The sequence below is a fragment of the Panicum hallii genome, chromosome 5 (genome assembly GCF_002211085.1).
Source record: "Panicum hallii strain FIL2 chromosome 5, PHallii_v3.1, whole genome shotgun sequence".
In the NCBI taxonomy this organism is placed as follows: Eukaryota; Viridiplantae; Streptophyta; class Magnoliopsida; order Poales; family Poaceae; genus Panicum; species Panicum hallii.
The window spans coordinates 6,067,402-6,083,520 of record NC_038046.1 but is presented as its reverse complement, the minus strand read 5'-3'; the positions used below and the strand labels follow the sequence as shown (position 1 = coordinate 6,083,520).

Sequence of the window (16,119 nt, the reverse complement as noted above, 5' to 3'; positions counted from 1 at the left end):
AAAACAAGTAGCTTCAGTCATGGAAAGAGGAGAAGCATGCCAAGGAAGGAACAGGTAAAATAACCTAATCACGTAAAAGCATTGCAGCCACATATAGATCAATAATAGAGAAAACAGTTACTCCACACCAGAATACTTCATTACATATAGCCGCGACAGAAAGAGGATTAGATGCAGACAAAAGGCGGATCATAGGGGCACAGGTAGCGGGTCCCTTGTAAGAAGTATAAGCCAATTTATAAATGTCTATAGCTACAGGAATTCTGCTTTAAAGCATGCCAAAACCTCTTCCACTTCCTTCCTAAACGCAACCACCACCTCTGCCAAGACCAACCCAAACCACAAAACACGACTCACCAAACTCATAAGGTGAGGCAAGAACAATGGCAAAACATAGCCCCCAAAGCCATGACCAACCACTCCAAGAAGAGGACTACATAGATATGGATTTGAGCTCACCAGCAGCAGATGCGGCCACCACCAAGGCAAGCTTGTTCTGCTACAGCGCCGCTATGGCAACCTCCCCACAACACTCGCGAGAGTTTGAATTCCACATGCCAGCAGCTCCACTTGACCAGTGGGAGCCCGTGGCATCCCCAGCAGATGAGCTCTTCTACAAGGGCAAGCTGCTACCGCTCCATCTTCCACCACGCATTCAGATGGTTGAGAAGCTCCTAGAGAGTGCGGCTGAAAAGGGCTTACTCTCAGCGAGCACTGCCCCAGCAACACCATACCAGTCATGCAATGCATCAGCAGCAAATTCATGTTATGCCAGTGGTGAGCTCAATGCGGAGTACTACTTCCACGAGTGCATATCCGCTGGTAGTGATGCTGCTGAGGAGGCAGCAGCCTGTGAGAAGAAGCCATGGTCCAAGAAGCTCAAGTTCATCAGGCATCTTAACCTTGGTCTCAAGCTCAAGGCGTCAAAAGCTTACTTGAAGACAATATTTGCCACTAAAGGAGGGAATCCAGATGACAATGGTGTACCTAGAGCAGACGAGCTGTCAAATTCACAGTCCAAGACCTGGAGGAAGAACCCAATTAGCCATATCAGAAGCAACAGGTACATAGCCTCACCCGTCAGCAATAGAACCACACTAGGTAGCAAGCTTAAAGAGGATGAGTGCGGCCATAGAAGATCCTTCTCCAGCGTCATTATCCGATATTCGTCATCAAACAAGCCACCCTCAGTTTCATCATCATCATGCTCTTCATCAAATTCATCCTCCTTCTCCATCCCAAGCTCAAATGACTCCGGTGTAGGACCGGTGCTGAGGAGGAGCAGCAGTGCAAGTTCAGAGATGGACAATCCAATTCAGGGTGCAATAGCATACTGCAAGAAGTCACAACAGCTGGCCTCAGTAAGGAAGAGTGCAAGTGACGCAGGTTTCCGGTTCATGTCATCATCAGCATCAAAAATAGCAGCAGAATCTGAAGACACGGAGGGTATATTTGATGTTGGCCGAAATATCAATGTAAATTCAATGTTTCCCCAATAATTCTGTACTCTTTTCATCTTGATCTTTCTGCAGATATGAAATATGTTTAATATTGTGACCTTCAAAAAATCGATGTAACCATTTTCTGTTTAAGGACAAACAGTTTTAATATGCAACAAATATTGAAAAATTCCCTCTCTTTTTTAAAACAAACTAGAGTATAGCATTTGATATGTCTCTCATGTACCATAGAAAAAATTCACCAACAAACTAAACATAACATACATAATATTTTCTCTAATCAGTGTCTTTAGCCACATTCATGTGTTGTGACCAAAATGAAAGGTAATATAAACAAAATCACAAGTCAGAGACATAAATAACCTAGCACAGCGAACTGTTTTTTGGTTGGTGGCATTTTGTGATGGTCATACATATCCACATGTGTAAACGAGTTTCTGATTCAACCCTACCTAATTACTGTTCCTTGAACACATCACAAAATGTTCTTGGAAATATCTTTGAGGAGGCGCCCCTTGCTCATTTAGTGGTCGCTGCTAGGTGATCAGGTTGTTTGTTTCAGGTCGGGTCATATTGTGTTCTGAGTGACACGGGCGTTTGTTCTTGTGTTCTAGTCTAGTTTGAGTGTGTTGTACTCTTGTGTTTCTTCTTAATGCAATGTTACAGCAGGGACCTTATTTAGGAAGCACACAAGGCATTCGTGCCCAACACTTAATAAGAAGTTAAAACATGAAAGCCTGAAAGTTAAATCCCTTTCTTGCTGTGAAAAACAAAAAAAGTACATGTCAGAAACTTTAATTGCTTATAGGTATATGTTGCTCATCTCTAAAGCTATGAATCATCTGACAATAAGCATCAATTGGGTAGCTAACAAAAAAAAAGGAGGGGGGGGGGGGGGGCGCAATTTTCAGCCTTTCTTTTCCTTGCACTGGTTATCACTTAAGATCTTCAACGTTCCATCACAAGGTAGCTAGATCAATCTCTAGTATAAATCTAACAGTCCCAGCTGTCTATCTCCTGAAATAACTCTGGCTGTCCAGTGACTTTAGTTTAACTGGAAAACATAGTTCAGTTTGTTCACTCACCTTTGGGGATCAGGAAAGCTGCAAAGCAATGGACAAGATCAACTCCATTTCCATCATGCTGAATTTCCAACTCAGTAGTTTACCTCATTTAAGCACCTAGCGATGCTGAAACTACAGCAACAGATCAGACATAATATATCAGCACAGGCATCAAGCAATTGCATTAGAGAACACTGCTTGTCAGAATCTATCCTATATGGAAACAAAAGAAACCAAACAAGGGAGCATCACATTCCTTAGCTTCAGAGCAGAACATATACTTAAGAAATGGCCAAGTAAAGACAGGAATCCTTAAACTAAGAGAGCATGCTGACAAAAGGCAGGGCAAGATTAAACCAAAAGGTAAGCAGAGTTATCCACTACATTGATGATGTTGAGCAGTGTTAGGACTGACAGCAACATAATATGGCCTACTTTACACCTCCCTGCCTCTTAAGCACCAGTAGTTAGCCAATGTTTGCTTTATTTTTTTAGATAAATCTTATGTTGTTTTGCATGACATAAGTTTCCTCTTTTTGCCTTTCTAGTCCTGCAAAAAGAAAAAAATAGTCTGATTGCATTGCAGTGCCAACTAGTGCCACTGACTTTGATTTTTTTAGGGAAATGCAAACTCTCTGATTAGTTAGAAAAGTAACTTGTGACGGGCCGAAGTAATCTTCTATCCAGTGATTGGTACCTGCACCAAAGTCTACCAGAACATGTGCATCCCAGTGACCATTCCAGATTCGACAAGGTGTATATCATAAACAGTATCATTATGGATACAGTACACATAGAACTGCACATGCTCTTGCTGGCAAAGTGAGTATTCATTACACTTCAATGTTACATAAACTAGTGGTGGAAATTTCATATGTTCAACATAAGACTGAACATCAGGAATACAGAAAGCAGAGTAACAAAACCAAAATTACATCCCGAGTGAACTAGTGATCCTTAACATTAATTGGTTTCCAGCCATGATCAACCAAAAACTCTTGAAAATATGCACTTAATTTAGCCCAATAAGTTTTGCTACATCATCCAGTTGCAGTATACAAAAAATACTATTGAAAGAAAAAATAGCATAAATCAAAATTACATCCAGAGTATACTAGTAATCCTTAACATCAATTGGTTTCCAGCAATGATAAAAAAAACTCTAACTTGAAAAATAAACATTTAGTTTAGCCCAATAAGCATTTAATTTAACATCCTACAGTTGCAGTACACAAGAGATCACTATTGAAAGACGAAATAGCATGTTAAGAACAGCCTAAGTGCTTAAAAGGAACCAAAACTCTGTCAAGACCTGAAGTCGCATTACCATATTAAAGGAACAAGCTCAGAACTAGAAATGAAGTACAGGAGTACCTGGATAATGCTTGAGACTTTGCAGCAACATAACAAATTACGTATAAGTGCACACATTGAATGAACAAGACGATCTGTCATGCAATCTGGAAAGGGGGAGTTGCACATAACTTAAAGCACTTTAGGGATTAAGTAGCTGGAATCAACCCATCACTTGTGCTTTAAAATATGAGTAATCCTCAGAAGGATAAAGCATAGAAGCACATCTCAGAAAGAAAATAAAATTTGTAACTCACATGTCCAATAGATTGAACACATTCGGTGCCATCAAATTCTTCAACTGCAGGAGACTTGCACAATGGGCAAGTCCTGTGTGGAATTTTTGTTACAGAAGGAATTGTAAAAAAAAAATGTAAGCTATTGTATCTGTTAGTGAGTACATACTCGAATCTGGAGATAGAGTCCAGACACCCTTTCTTTTTACAAGGCATAGACTGGGTTAAGTTCAGTATCTGAGAGCTCAGTATTGTCATACAAGGAGCTTGAGCCACTTCTTCTTGACATCTTCTCCTTTTTTCTAACCTTCCTCATACGCTTTGATTTCACTACATAGTATGTCATTGTACCAAGTACGCCAGCCATTGTGACACCACCTATCAAAGATACCAGTATTGCTGCCCACTGGAAGTGGCGGCCTAGTACAATATAGCAGGAGGCAATGAAAGAAATTGTAGTGCAAACTGATGCTATCCACATAAGTTTGTTGATCACCTCAACAACCCTTCGCTCAGACTTGGTTTCTCCCCTGACAACTGTTATTTGAACTACAACTACCGCCAATGATGTAAACAGAGCTATGGCATTGAAGATGAAGAAAATCTTAAAGGAGGTAGCCTGAACAACAACTGCAAGGCCATCGTTGTTATTTCCACCAGGTACAGTGAATATAGCTGCAAAAGCAACTGTTGCAAACAGCACCGCAACAACAGTTACAGAATTCGTGGCATTGTTGATGCCTTCTCTGTGCAACTTTCTGAGTTCTTTAGCAATGCCATGAACATTTTTGTTTGTTTTTCTTGTTTGCTCCAGTTGTGTGTGGACATCTTTCTTTATCTCTGTCACTGTCTTCCGCAGCTCATCTCGAGGCTGATTCAGCTCCCTAGATCTGAGAGCACCATGTTGTGATAAAATATCCTTAATTTCACAAGACTCTTCACATACTGGCAACCCTTCAGCTATATCATATGCAGTCTTGTGGTCTCTGGTCAGTGCATTGACATGAGTATCTGGTAGCCGCAAAAGAACACTAACTATCTGTAGAAGATAGGAAACAGAGAAAATATTAAGTCCAACAGAAGTTGAATAATCATAGTTAAGTTAGGCACAAGTAATTGTTCATCCTATCAAACAGTCATATGTATGTTAAGGTAAAATAAGGTTGTTTTTGAAATATTTCCATAACATGATTAACAAAATAGTGAGACTAAGAAAGTATTTGCATAATTTCGTGCTAGACAATCTGATGTTACTTTAGTGAAGACTAAGAAAGTATTTGCACATTTCGTGCTAGACAATCTGATCAGTCTGAAGAATAAGAAAGTAACGCAGTGACTTTTTAGGTCACAGAAGGATGTCATTGGCAATCAGACTCGATATATTTCAAATTTCAAAGCCAGTTTTCCCAAGAGAGAAGTAAACCCTAAGTCCCAAGTTGAAAGTTGATGTTTAACAGTGAGGTATAAGGAGCACAACAAGTTATTTTGTTTTCTTGATATGCATTAAACTTATGAGCTGGCCTAATCTGAGTCGCTATTTTATTCATGGAATTTCTTTAAAACTGGAAGCAGAATGCCGATGCATAGAAGTGTCTAACAAGAAACGAGAGAAAGCCATGATCATCGAGAGGAACTGTAAGCAGCTATCAACAAATATATGCACAATGCAGGTTTAACATTAATTTAAAAAGATTGTAAATACCTCTGCTCGTTTTTTTCTTGTTGCGACATGCAAAGCCGTGTTCCCATTTTTATCTGGCAGCATTACAATTGCTGGATCAGCATCCACTAGGGCTCTAAGAACATCACAGCTTGTTCCCTTTACGGCCATATGAAGAGCAGTTTGACCTTTCTTGTCATTTCTTCTTGCTAACTGAGGATCTTTCTCAAGTAGTGCTTTGACAATTCCAATATGTCCCTGTCGAGCAGCAAAATGTAGGGCATTTTTTCCATTATCTCTGGCCATTTCCACCAATCCAAAGTCATCTTGTTCCAGCAACAGTTCAACAACTTCAATATGGCCCCTCATAGCTGCTGATATAAGTGGAGTAGTATTTCCAGGACCAAATGTCTTGGCAAGCATCCTATCATGAAGTAAAATTTCCTGCACAACAGCTGAAAAAAAAGTGTTCCTATTCGTTAGGACAATTTGCTCACTGCTAAATGTTCATAGAACGAGCAACTGCCGTAAAGATATTTTGTAGAGTAAGTCGATGCATATGGACTATATAATCCTAAATTTTCCTGGATGTGAGAGAAAAGGTTATATTAGCTTCACGAATACCATGTACAAAATTAGCATGAACGGATTATCACAAACTATCCAGAATCTGCTGAACACATCAAAGGGCCACACTTTGATTTGGCTCTGTCCCCATGCCACTAGAAACAGTTCCTACCATACTAAAAGTCTCATTTCCAGGTCGCTGACACATAAAACTTAGCACATCAAACTATTCTATAGTAATCTGTATTCAAAAGTGCACCACATTTTGCATAGTGGTTGCTGTCTGAATTCTAAAGTACGAGGGTCTTTGAAGAGAAACAGTTTGTACATCTCTCGCAAGTGCACACATATTGAGGCACTGAGCTCATAGGTTAACAAGGGGGGCTAGTTTCTGATAGCTATTCGTTACAGACAATGGATAAATGCACAAATAATCATTGCAGAATTCTGTACAAATAGAGAATATATGATTGTTACGGATATGTTCTCTATTTTGTATCATAGTTTGTTGCCTAGTAAGTTAAAAAAAACATAAAATATCATATTCTCACCAGTACTGTGTGTTATGTGCATAACGCTACTATAAAAGTTACCAAATCGGCATACACAGTATGCATCTACTCCTATTTGGTTCAAACTGAGAAGAGTCTATTTTGTTCAAACTGAGAAGAGTCTATTTTTCTTGTCAACGGATTTGTCAATTGTAGCACAAGTTATCCAAAACCTATTACTGATAGGAAACCTCCGAGTGCTCAAATTTAATTATCCATAAAATTCTGGCAATAGCCATGGTGCTAAAGTGCCACTAACCCATACCCAGGAAACCACCAGACAAGCAACAGGGAGCTCGATGCTCCAAATTGCACTAAACGGATACACGAATTGTAACAGAGCGCTCTAAAGGATAGCAGCTCAGTAGCTCACCATGACGGCCTTCCCTCGCCGCGACGTGCAGCGCGTCGTAGCCCGACCTATTCTTTGTCGTTAGCCCCTCGGCGTCGAGGTGCCGGAGCAGCTCCACCACCACCTCGAGGTGCCCCCTCTCCGCCGCGGCGACGAGCGGCGTCTCCCCAGCCTCGTTCGGCTCCGCGGCCACCGCGCGCCGCGCCTCCTCGAGCTCCTCCGGCCCCTCCGCCGTGGCCACGGCCGCCGCGGCCTCGCGCAGCGCGCGCCGCAGCGCCGCGGCGTCCCCGCCCCGCGCCGCCACGTGGAGGTCGGTGTCGTTGTGCCGCCCCGTCACCTGCCGCACGTAGCGCCCCCGCTTCCCGCTCCCGGAGACAGACATCACCTTCGCCGGGCGAGCACCGGACGCCCCACCATCCTCTGCACAAGACGCACCAAAAAAATCAATCACCGCATGCCACGCCAGAGGCTAAGCATCGAACAGTTGACAGACCACCACTCCGTCGCCCGCCGGACTTACCCTCGTGGATCTCGAGCGACATTGCGAGAGGCGGAATTGGGTCCCCGTGGTGGCGTGAAGGGGTTTCCAAGGTAGGGTTTGGGCGGGGGGCGCGCTTTAAGAGGAGTGAGCGGCCGCGACCCGCGAGGCGCCGGCGGCGTCGTCAAGGAGGAAGGCGGGAGGAAGGAGGCGTGGGGGAGGACAAGGACGAGATGGTAACGTCCCCCTTGGCATTTTGGGGAGCCTTTCCCTTTTGCCGTGGAGGTTTTGGTGGGGTTCGGCCGGGGGCGGGAGCAGATGGGGAAGGGAGGACCAGTGGGGCCCTCCGGTCAGCGACCACGGGAGCGGCACGAGGTGGGGGGTGCGAAGCAGCGCGGTGGCTTCCGGGAATGCGCTTTCGCTCGGAACGTCGACGTCACGAGTCTCCGAGGAGAGGATGAGTCCAAGACGAAGAGTGTGAGACTGCCGACGTGGAGGGGACTACTGGAGTAGCTTGTCACGTTCCCACTCGCAACGGGAGTTTATGGGCTCGAGGCACGTTCCGTTTTGTTTTCTCGGATGGCGACCATCCTGCCGTCCTTAACGACAGTTAATTGGCGATAGTCAATTAACAGTGCGTTAGAGTCACGGAGACACTGATCGATGGATGGCTGTACCCGGTGACCAGTCTGTCATGGATCCTCTGTCCACCGAGACGCTGACCGGCAGATCGTGAAGTTACATACAGTAGGTAACACTAAACAGTACAGATCTGATCAGTGATACCAGAACAAGATACAAGCCTTAAAATATTATTTGAGCAACGGCAGCCGTCCTGATGGATCTTACGACATTGAATAAGCTTGCACGCGCGAAAAAAATAACTGATTGTTTTTTTATTAAAAAGTAATACTACTAACAGACTATAATTAACTTCAGGTGGAATAAATGGCTTCTCGGGCCGGCCCGAAACGCCTGCGCGACGCAAATCGGAACGGCCCAAGCAATTAAAGTCCAAACCAGCAAGCAGCAACCGTTTCGCCCCGCGCGCCTTCAACAGATACCGCGCCCGCGCGTGGCTGTTCGTGCCTCGTCCATTGCCATCGCCATGGCGCCTCCTCCCTGCGACGGACAGCTCGGGAGCGAGCCGACGATGGAGGACGCGAGGTCCCTTCTCCCGTACGCCACCGTGGACTCCTCGCTGCGCGCCCTGGCCGGGCAGGCCGAGGGCTTCGGCCGGCACGCCATCGGCGGCCTCCACGGCGACGTCTACCACGTCACCACCCTCGAAGGTAATCCCCATCGCTCATCCATCGTGTAGATAGAAGTAGAGCTACAGAGTGAGTCGCCACAGCACATTGCCAAAACGGACTCTGCAGACGACGGGCCGGGCTCGCTCCGGGAGGGATGCCGGAGGCCCGAGCCGCTGTGGATCGTCTTCGACGTGTCCGGCAGCATCCGCCTCTCCTCGGGCGTGCGCGTGTCGTCCTACAAGACCGTCGACGGGCGCGGGCGGCGCGTGAGGCTCGCCGGCCGGGGCCTGGAGCTCCGGGAGTGCGAGCACGTGATCGTGTGCGGGCTGGAGATCGCGGGCGGCCGCGGGCACGACGCCGACGCGCTGCAGATCAAGCCCCGGTCCCGGCACGTCTGGGTCGACCGCTGCACCCTGCGCGACTTCGCCGACGGCCTCGTCGACGTCACCAACGGCAGCACGGACGTGACAGTCTCGCGGTGCCACCTCGCGGCGCACGACAAGGCCGTGCTCGTCGGGGGCAGCAGCGCCCACGTCGAGGACCGCGGCATCCGGGTCACCATCCACCACTGCTTCTTCGACGGCACGCGGCAGAGGCACCCGCGCGTCAGGTTCGGCAGGGTGCACCTCTACAACAACTACACCAGGGGATGGGGCATCTACGCTGTCTGCGCCAGCGTCGAATCACAGGTTAACATGATGAGCATTTTGGGGAAAAAATTCATTTTTTTTGCAGCGTTGTTCCCCCCCAAAAAAACACTTTTTTCTGTAAATTTGTCTCTCATTAACGTACACCACTACCATCTCGAGCTGCCACAGATTATCTCCCAGTGCAACATTTACGAGGCGGGGGAGAAGAAGAATGTCTTCAGGTACATGGAAGAACAGGTAATTTTACTTTATTCCTTCAGTTATTCAGTACCCCTTGAATGGTTGATCACTTTACCTTAAAGGCTTCAACTGAACAAGGTCTGAACTGATGATGGATGCAGGCATTAGACAAAGATCAAATCTCGAGCGGGCGCATCCGGTCCGAAGGCGACCTGTTCCTGAATGATGCACAGCAGTGCGCCGCCGATGCTGCAGGAGATGAGCTGTGGGACTTCGAGGTCCAGGACTTCTACCAGTCGTGTTCGGTTCAGCCCACGTCAATGGCGCTCAAGGTGCTCCTGCAGTGCTGCACCGGCTGGCAGCCGATTCCGTTGCCACCAGATGTCTCCTCCACAGAAGGTGCTGCTGACCTTGCTGATCCTACGGCCTGAAACGCGAACCGCGGCAATACTCTTCTTCAATAAAAATAAACTATACTAATAGCATATTCACAATACCATAGTACCCCTTGTAATAACAACTCTGATAAATATGATGAATACTGTGTTTCGAAAAAATAAATAAAGATGATCAATACTTGAATGAAAACGCAGGAGACGTGCCACGGTTATCTGAATTTCTGAATCTTGAGTGCGTTGCATTTCTTTGTTCACCAAATCAGTGGATCGAGTTTTCTTCCCTTTGGAAGTTTGGAACAAGATCATCATGAAGAAAACTGTTTTTTTTAGATAAGGGGAAACCGGCCTCTGCTACCACACCGTGATAGCTTGCAGCCATATCACGAAGAAAACTGTGAATCAGTAGTGCTACTTGATTTCGACCAGTTGAGTTAGTCCGTTCGCAGAGATTTTGAGTGCACGTGGTTTTCCAAGCTGCCGAGGTTTGTTTTGGCCATTTGCAGTTTTAAACACAAACCAGTGCTTTCAACAGCACACTGGTATACAAAAAGGTGTCTTCCCACTGGCTTGCTTCAGATTAAATAATCTGTTAAGCAAAAGGATTTAGAGTTGAGAACCCTCAGTATTCCTTAGTCCTTAAGATTCATTTTGTTGTGCTGGTTACTGATTTCTGTGTTCAAGGAACAGTATATATGCGATGTACAGGCACCCGACATGTCAAGTTCACTAGCTGTAAAGGCATTTTGAAGGCAGCCAATTAGTCATGGTATGTTCAGGAGCAACCCACCCTAATGAGTTCATATTAGTTTACCTCTTATGATCCAAGTTGAATTGTTGACCCCGACTTCCCATTTCTGCAGGATCATCACAGTGAGGATATTAAGTATGAAGAGGTTGGTTCCTTTTATCCGGTGCACGGACTGTGGTCGCCTTATCATCCGATCACTTATATTTTCTGAGACCTTCACTTTCTGCAGGAATTTGTCGTGAACTCCAGGGGCAACAAGCTGTTCACTTGCAGATGGACACCGCAGAATTTTCAGCCTAAAGCTTTGATCTTCATCTGTCATGGTACTACCCGTGTCTGTACAAGCAGTTCCCATCACAAAATCAGACACACTACTACCATTTTTTATTTCTTTTCTGCAGGAATTGCAGCAGAGTGCAGCATATCAATGAGAGGTACCACTATCATCCTCTAGTTTTGTTGATTTGGCTGGAGTTTTTGAACAGCAGATGTGGATGAAATATAGTAGGAAATAACAAGCTGCACAAAAAACATTCAGATGCCGCAGCTCGGTTGGTTCGGGCTGGATATGGCGTTTATGGTATAGATCATGAGGGCCATGGCAGATCATCTGGACGGAGGTGCTACATACCAAATTTCAGCGATATCGTCACAGACTGCTCCGATAATTTCATGAGTATTTGCGGTATGAATTGAATGGCATTATTTCACTGACTAGACGCACATTCTGAACCATGATGGTAGCTGAATTCAGGGAAGCCAGAGAACAGGGAAAAGAAAAGGTTCCTTTACGGCACCTCTATGGGCGGAAGCGTGGCACTTCTCATCCATAGGAAGTCGCCAGACTACTGGGATGGTGCCATCTTGCTTGCTCCTATGTGCAAGGTTTGGGCATAGCAAGATGAAATGCTTGCTTTCAGCTTCCCTCTCAAGCATGTGGTATTGGACTTGTTATGTGCCTGTGGGAGCATTTTTATTTCTGTGGTTAATCTCACAGTTCCTGTTTTCTGATCCAATGATGTCAGGTCTCTGATGACATGAAGCCTCATCCAATAGTCGTCAGTGCTTTGACAATGATTTGTGCTGTTGCGCCTAGTTGGAGGATCATACCCACACCTGACATCATTGACAAAGTCTGCAAAGATCCAGAGATGAGAAAAGAGGTTAAAATACTATACTAGCACAAAGTAGAAAGTGAGGATAACATGTAATCGTGTACTACCCAGCGACTACATAATTACAGTTGAGTTCGAATTTAGTACCTTTTCTTTTGGATATCTATGTACAGGTTCGTTCCAATCCATATATATACAGAGGAAAGCTCCCCTTGAAAACTTGTCATGAACTCCTGATGGTCAGCCTAGATATTGAGAAGAACTTGAATCAGGCAATTCCCTTTTGCTCTCATCCTGGTTGGGGAACTATTCTACTGTTTGAAAGCATGGTAAAGGATTTCAGTTCTTCAGGTGACGATGCCATTCCTGGTCCTGCACGGTGGAGATGACATCGTGACGGATCCCTCCGTCAGCAAGCTGCTGTTCGAGAAAGCATCAAGCAGGGACAAAACCTTCAAGCTCTACTCTGGGATGTGGCATGCGCTAGCAGCTGAATTCCCTGACGACGTTGAGCGCGTGTACTCTGATATTATCACTTGGCTAGACGAAAGGGCAAATTGTGCAGTTAGTATTTCAGAAATGAGTAGCACATCAAGTGTCTAAGAGATGCTAAATATATATATATATAGTAACAGATATGTCTTGTGGGATTCACCTATCACTTTGTACCAAATTATGCAACGTTTAAGGATGGTGTGTGTTGTGCAGTTCAGCATTGTTGGATCTCTATCAATTCAAATACACAGAAATCGAATTAATCATCCAAGGAAAACTACTACTTATCTTTGCGAAATTTTTTCTGTTAAGGCAAGTCTGTACGCATTAATACGTTCATGATGAACATCCAACACCACAAATCCACAATGACCAAACTCCACTTGCTTGGAAGCATAAATCCTGAGCGAGCCTGAAGAAATCTGATCTGTCTGCAGGTTGAAGGTTCACCAGAATAAACATTCAGCAGATTCATCCACGAGGGAAGTCTGGCTAAAGCACAAGTACCTTGAGCATTAGCTGTCGGTGATCTCCTCGAAGGTCTCGCCGGCGCGGCGGCACGACCTTGCGGCGCTCGCTTGTCGTCGTCGCGGGCCTTGTAGTACCCGTTCCTCACCCCCCCCCCCCCCCCCCCCCCCGAGAAGCAAGGCGCCGGCGGCGGAGCCGTTGCGCCGATTGAGGACTGTGTCCAGGTCACCCACAAATCCTCCGTGGCCGGCATGCGCTGCTGCGAAGGGGAGTGCGCGGACCGTGGAGGAACTAATTTGACAACTCGTAGGGTTTTTCTGAAAATTATTGGATCCAGTTCAAGGGGGTTTATTGTAAATATCTAAGGGATTAATTTGCAAAAAGCTCCTCGCCGGCCACCGATGCCCGACGTGGATGGCGAGCCGCCGGAGTTTCTCCGACCAGCTCTACACGATTCTTCTCCGGAGATATCCGGAGCTCGGAATCCTCTTGAGTTTTTAGTCACCTGAGTTTTTTCCCAAGCAAAGGGGACAACCGCCGCCAAGAGGAGAAGAAGCAGGCGCCGACTAATACGATTCCGCCATGGGCGTCGTCACCGGCGCTCAAGCTAAGCGGAAGAGATCGAACGAATTTGAAGGAAGCGCTAACCGGATCAACCATGAACAGGTACTCTGCAGCATCATGTCTGTCGTCCCCACCAAGAACGGCGCCCGCGCAAATATCCCCTCCCTAAGTGAGACTGTCTCCAGTAGAGGCCGCATCTCGCCTCGAAGTGCATTTTACACGGGCTAATGTTACTATTCAAGGCCCAGCAGGCTCTGCAACACGTGATGCAAAAGGGGCGCTGCCTAGAAGCGTCCCGTATATCTCCGTATTCTCTCTCCATCCCGCATCCTCGATTCCAACCGTCGCGCGATCTCTCTCTCGTGTTTCCTTCCGCAGAGCCGGCGGTGAGGTAGGGCAAAGCGCCGCCGCCGCACTGCCTCCAAGGGTCGCGCGGCATCAGGCAGCGCATCTTCTTCCCTTCCAGCGCCTCTTCGTGTTCCAAGGTACCTTCAAGATCCTGACCGCTGCCAATTCAATTCGTTCTAGGTTGCTTTATGCAGGAACATTGTTGTTCTATGGATGCTGAGTTGTCGCAACTAATAACGCCTGAAATTGTATTGTTTTTCCTTTGTTTATGCATATATCACTTGCAGCCAAGCTATGGAGAACGTGTGGCAGCAACAATCGGATGATATCCAGTACACCGCATGTATTGATCTTACTGAAGGCTATGCTACACCAGAGCATCACGTCCCTGCCTTTGTGGAGGTACTAAACTTTGTTCTTGCTCGTATATCTAGTTTATTATAGTACATTAAGTCAGATGTTTGTAATATTGTTGGCTCTATGCATTGCATATGCAGAATACCTAGGAACAGTATACCCGGGCAACACAATCTCAGCGCCAGAAGAAGGGGGTGCCAAAGCGCTCCAAGAACTTCTCACCAATCGAAGATGAGACGCTGTGCTCCGCTTACCTTAACGTCAGCAAGGATCCGATTATCGGAATCAACCAGTCCATAACATCTTACTGGAATAGAATCACAGACTATTACAATGAGAATAGGAAGACTCCAAGTGAAAGGATCAAGAACTCACTACAACATAGGTGGTCTGGTATTCAAAAGGATACAGTACGATTCTGTGGTTTCTATGCTGAGATAGAAAGGAAGAGGGAGAGTGGAAAGAGTGAGGATGATAAGGTAAATTTAAACCTTTTCTCTTTTGCCCTATGTAATGGTTGGTATTATATATCTTCCACCTTGTTTGCAGGTTAAGGATGCTCTACAGATGTATCAGGGTCTTGTTAAAAGTGCGTTCAAGTTCATCCATTGCTGGCTCATTCTACGCTACGAGCATAAATGGCAGGCACATTTGATAGCCATGTCCACACCAAAAGATAAAGAGCGCAGCGAAACATTGCAGGCTACTAAAGTCCAAGCAGTGGAGGCAACGAAGGACAAGACTCTCCCTCCAAAGATTTCCAGGCCAATTGGAAGGGACAAGGCGAAGAGGATGAAGCCCAGCAACACGGCCTCAAATTCCACGGCCTTTCTACAAGTTCTACAGAACATGCGGAACCGATCGGCAAGCCTATGAGGAACGAGTGGAGCAAGCAACCAATGCCATTGAGGGAGCCACGATCTGAGCGAAAGCTAGCTATCCAAGAACAGCAACTACGTCTTCAGGAGAGGTCGGTTACACTCCAGAAAGAAAGGGAGGAGAACCTTGTCATGAGTCTGAATTTGGACAAGATGACTTCATGGACAAAGGATTTCTATTTAATGAAGCAGAAGGAGATGGAAGAGCATGCTTCCTATTGCATGTATGGAGCTGTTATTTATGAACCTATTTCATGTATGGACCTGTTGCATGTTCTTTGATTTGCTCATGTATGGACCTATTTCATGTACGGAGCTGCTGCATGTTCTTTGATTTACTCATGTATGGACCTGTTTTATGTATGCAGCTGCTGCATGTTCTTTGATTTACGTATGTATGGAGCTGTTTCATGTATGGAGTTGTTTCATGTATGGAGCTGATGCATGTTGTTCTTATAAACTAGGTTACAAACATGCTCAATGAGGTGGATACATACTAGCTTCTGAAACACATCACGAAATACGGAACACAAACTTAGTTCTTAAACATGCTTACAAACTTAGTTCTTACAAACATGCTTACAAACTTAGTTCTTACAAACATGGGACACAAAATACTGGTGGATACATATTAGCTTCTGAAACACATCACGAAATACTTGAACCTAGACGGTTCCACACATGCTCAACGAGGTCTAATTTGAGCTGCTCGTTGGCTGGCTTGCTCTGGATTTGCAAGTGGCGCTGGATCAATTGTTGGACATCAGGCACATTTCAGTTTGGATCTAGTTTTGGCTGTATGGCATTCTCATAATCCTCAATTCCCAACTGCTCCATGTCTCGCTCATAAGAAATACCCATGTTGTGTAAAATGATTACACAATCGATGATGTATTTTAAATCTATTTGATTCCAAAGTCTGGCTGGACCTTTGATTATTGCAT

The 16,119-nt window shown here is 45.6% G+C and overlaps 5 protein-coding genes across 5 annotated transcripts; 4 read left to right on the top strand and 1 right to left on the bottom strand.

Annotated features, from left to right (window-relative positions):
- The first annotated feature begins 19 nt into the window (after positions 1-19).
- LOC112891814 (probable membrane-associated kinase regulator 4) lies at positions 20-2,513 on the top strand. Its single transcript, XM_025958781.1, has one exon. It carries the CDS (start codon positions 384-386, stop codon positions 1,497-1,499), a length of 1,116 nt encoding a protein of 371 aa, XP_025814566.1. The 5' UTR covers positions 20-383; the 3' UTR covers positions 1,500-2,513.
- A 1,604-nt stretch (positions 2,514-4,117) lies between these two features.
- Positions 4,118-7,963, bottom strand: LOC112891812 (ankyrin repeat-containing protein NPR4). Its single transcript, XM_025958778.1, has 4 exons — positions 7,764-7,963; positions 7,265-7,663; positions 5,816-6,228; positions 4,118-5,152 (listed from the first exon to the last, which is right to left on the bottom strand). Exons 1-4 carry the CDS (start codon positions 7,783-7,785, stop codon positions 4,319-4,321), a joined length of 1,668 nt encoding a protein of 555 aa, XP_025814563.1. The 5' UTR covers positions 7,786-7,963; the 3' UTR covers positions 4,118-4,318.
- A 901-nt stretch (positions 7,964-8,864) lies between these two features.
- LOC112891731 (putative pectate lyase 21) lies at positions 8,865-10,235 on the top strand. Its single transcript, XM_025958671.1, has 4 exons — positions 8,865-9,013; positions 9,101-9,663; positions 9,793-9,861; positions 9,966-10,235. The coding sequence occupies exons 1-4, from the start codon at positions 8,875-8,877 to the stop codon at positions 10,233-10,235; spliced, it is 1,041 nt and encodes a 346-aa protein (XP_025814456.1). The 5' UTR covers positions 8,865-8,874.
- Positions 10,236-10,916: 681 nt separating this feature from the next.
- Positions 10,917-12,979, top strand: LOC112891729 (caffeoylshikimate esterase-like). The gene is made up of 9 exons (XM_025958670.1): positions 10,917-10,940; positions 11,063-11,095; positions 11,180-11,273; positions 11,352-11,384; positions 11,489-11,635; positions 11,705-11,835; positions 11,976-12,113; positions 12,239-12,337; positions 12,417-12,979. The coding sequence occupies exons 1-9, from the start codon at positions 10,917-10,919 to the stop codon at positions 12,666-12,668; spliced, it is 951 nt and encodes a 316-aa protein (XP_025814455.1). The 3' UTR covers positions 12,669-12,979.
- Positions 12,980-14,234: 1,255 nt separating this feature from the next.
- LOC112891726 lies at positions 14,235-15,173 on the top strand. The gene is made up of 3 exons (XM_025958667.1): positions 14,235-14,342; positions 14,447-14,776; positions 14,847-15,173. The coding sequence occupies exons 1-3, from the start codon at positions 14,235-14,237 to the stop codon at positions 15,171-15,173; spliced, it is 765 nt and encodes a 254-aa protein (XP_025814452.1).
- Positions 15,174-16,119: the final 946 nt, after the last annotated feature.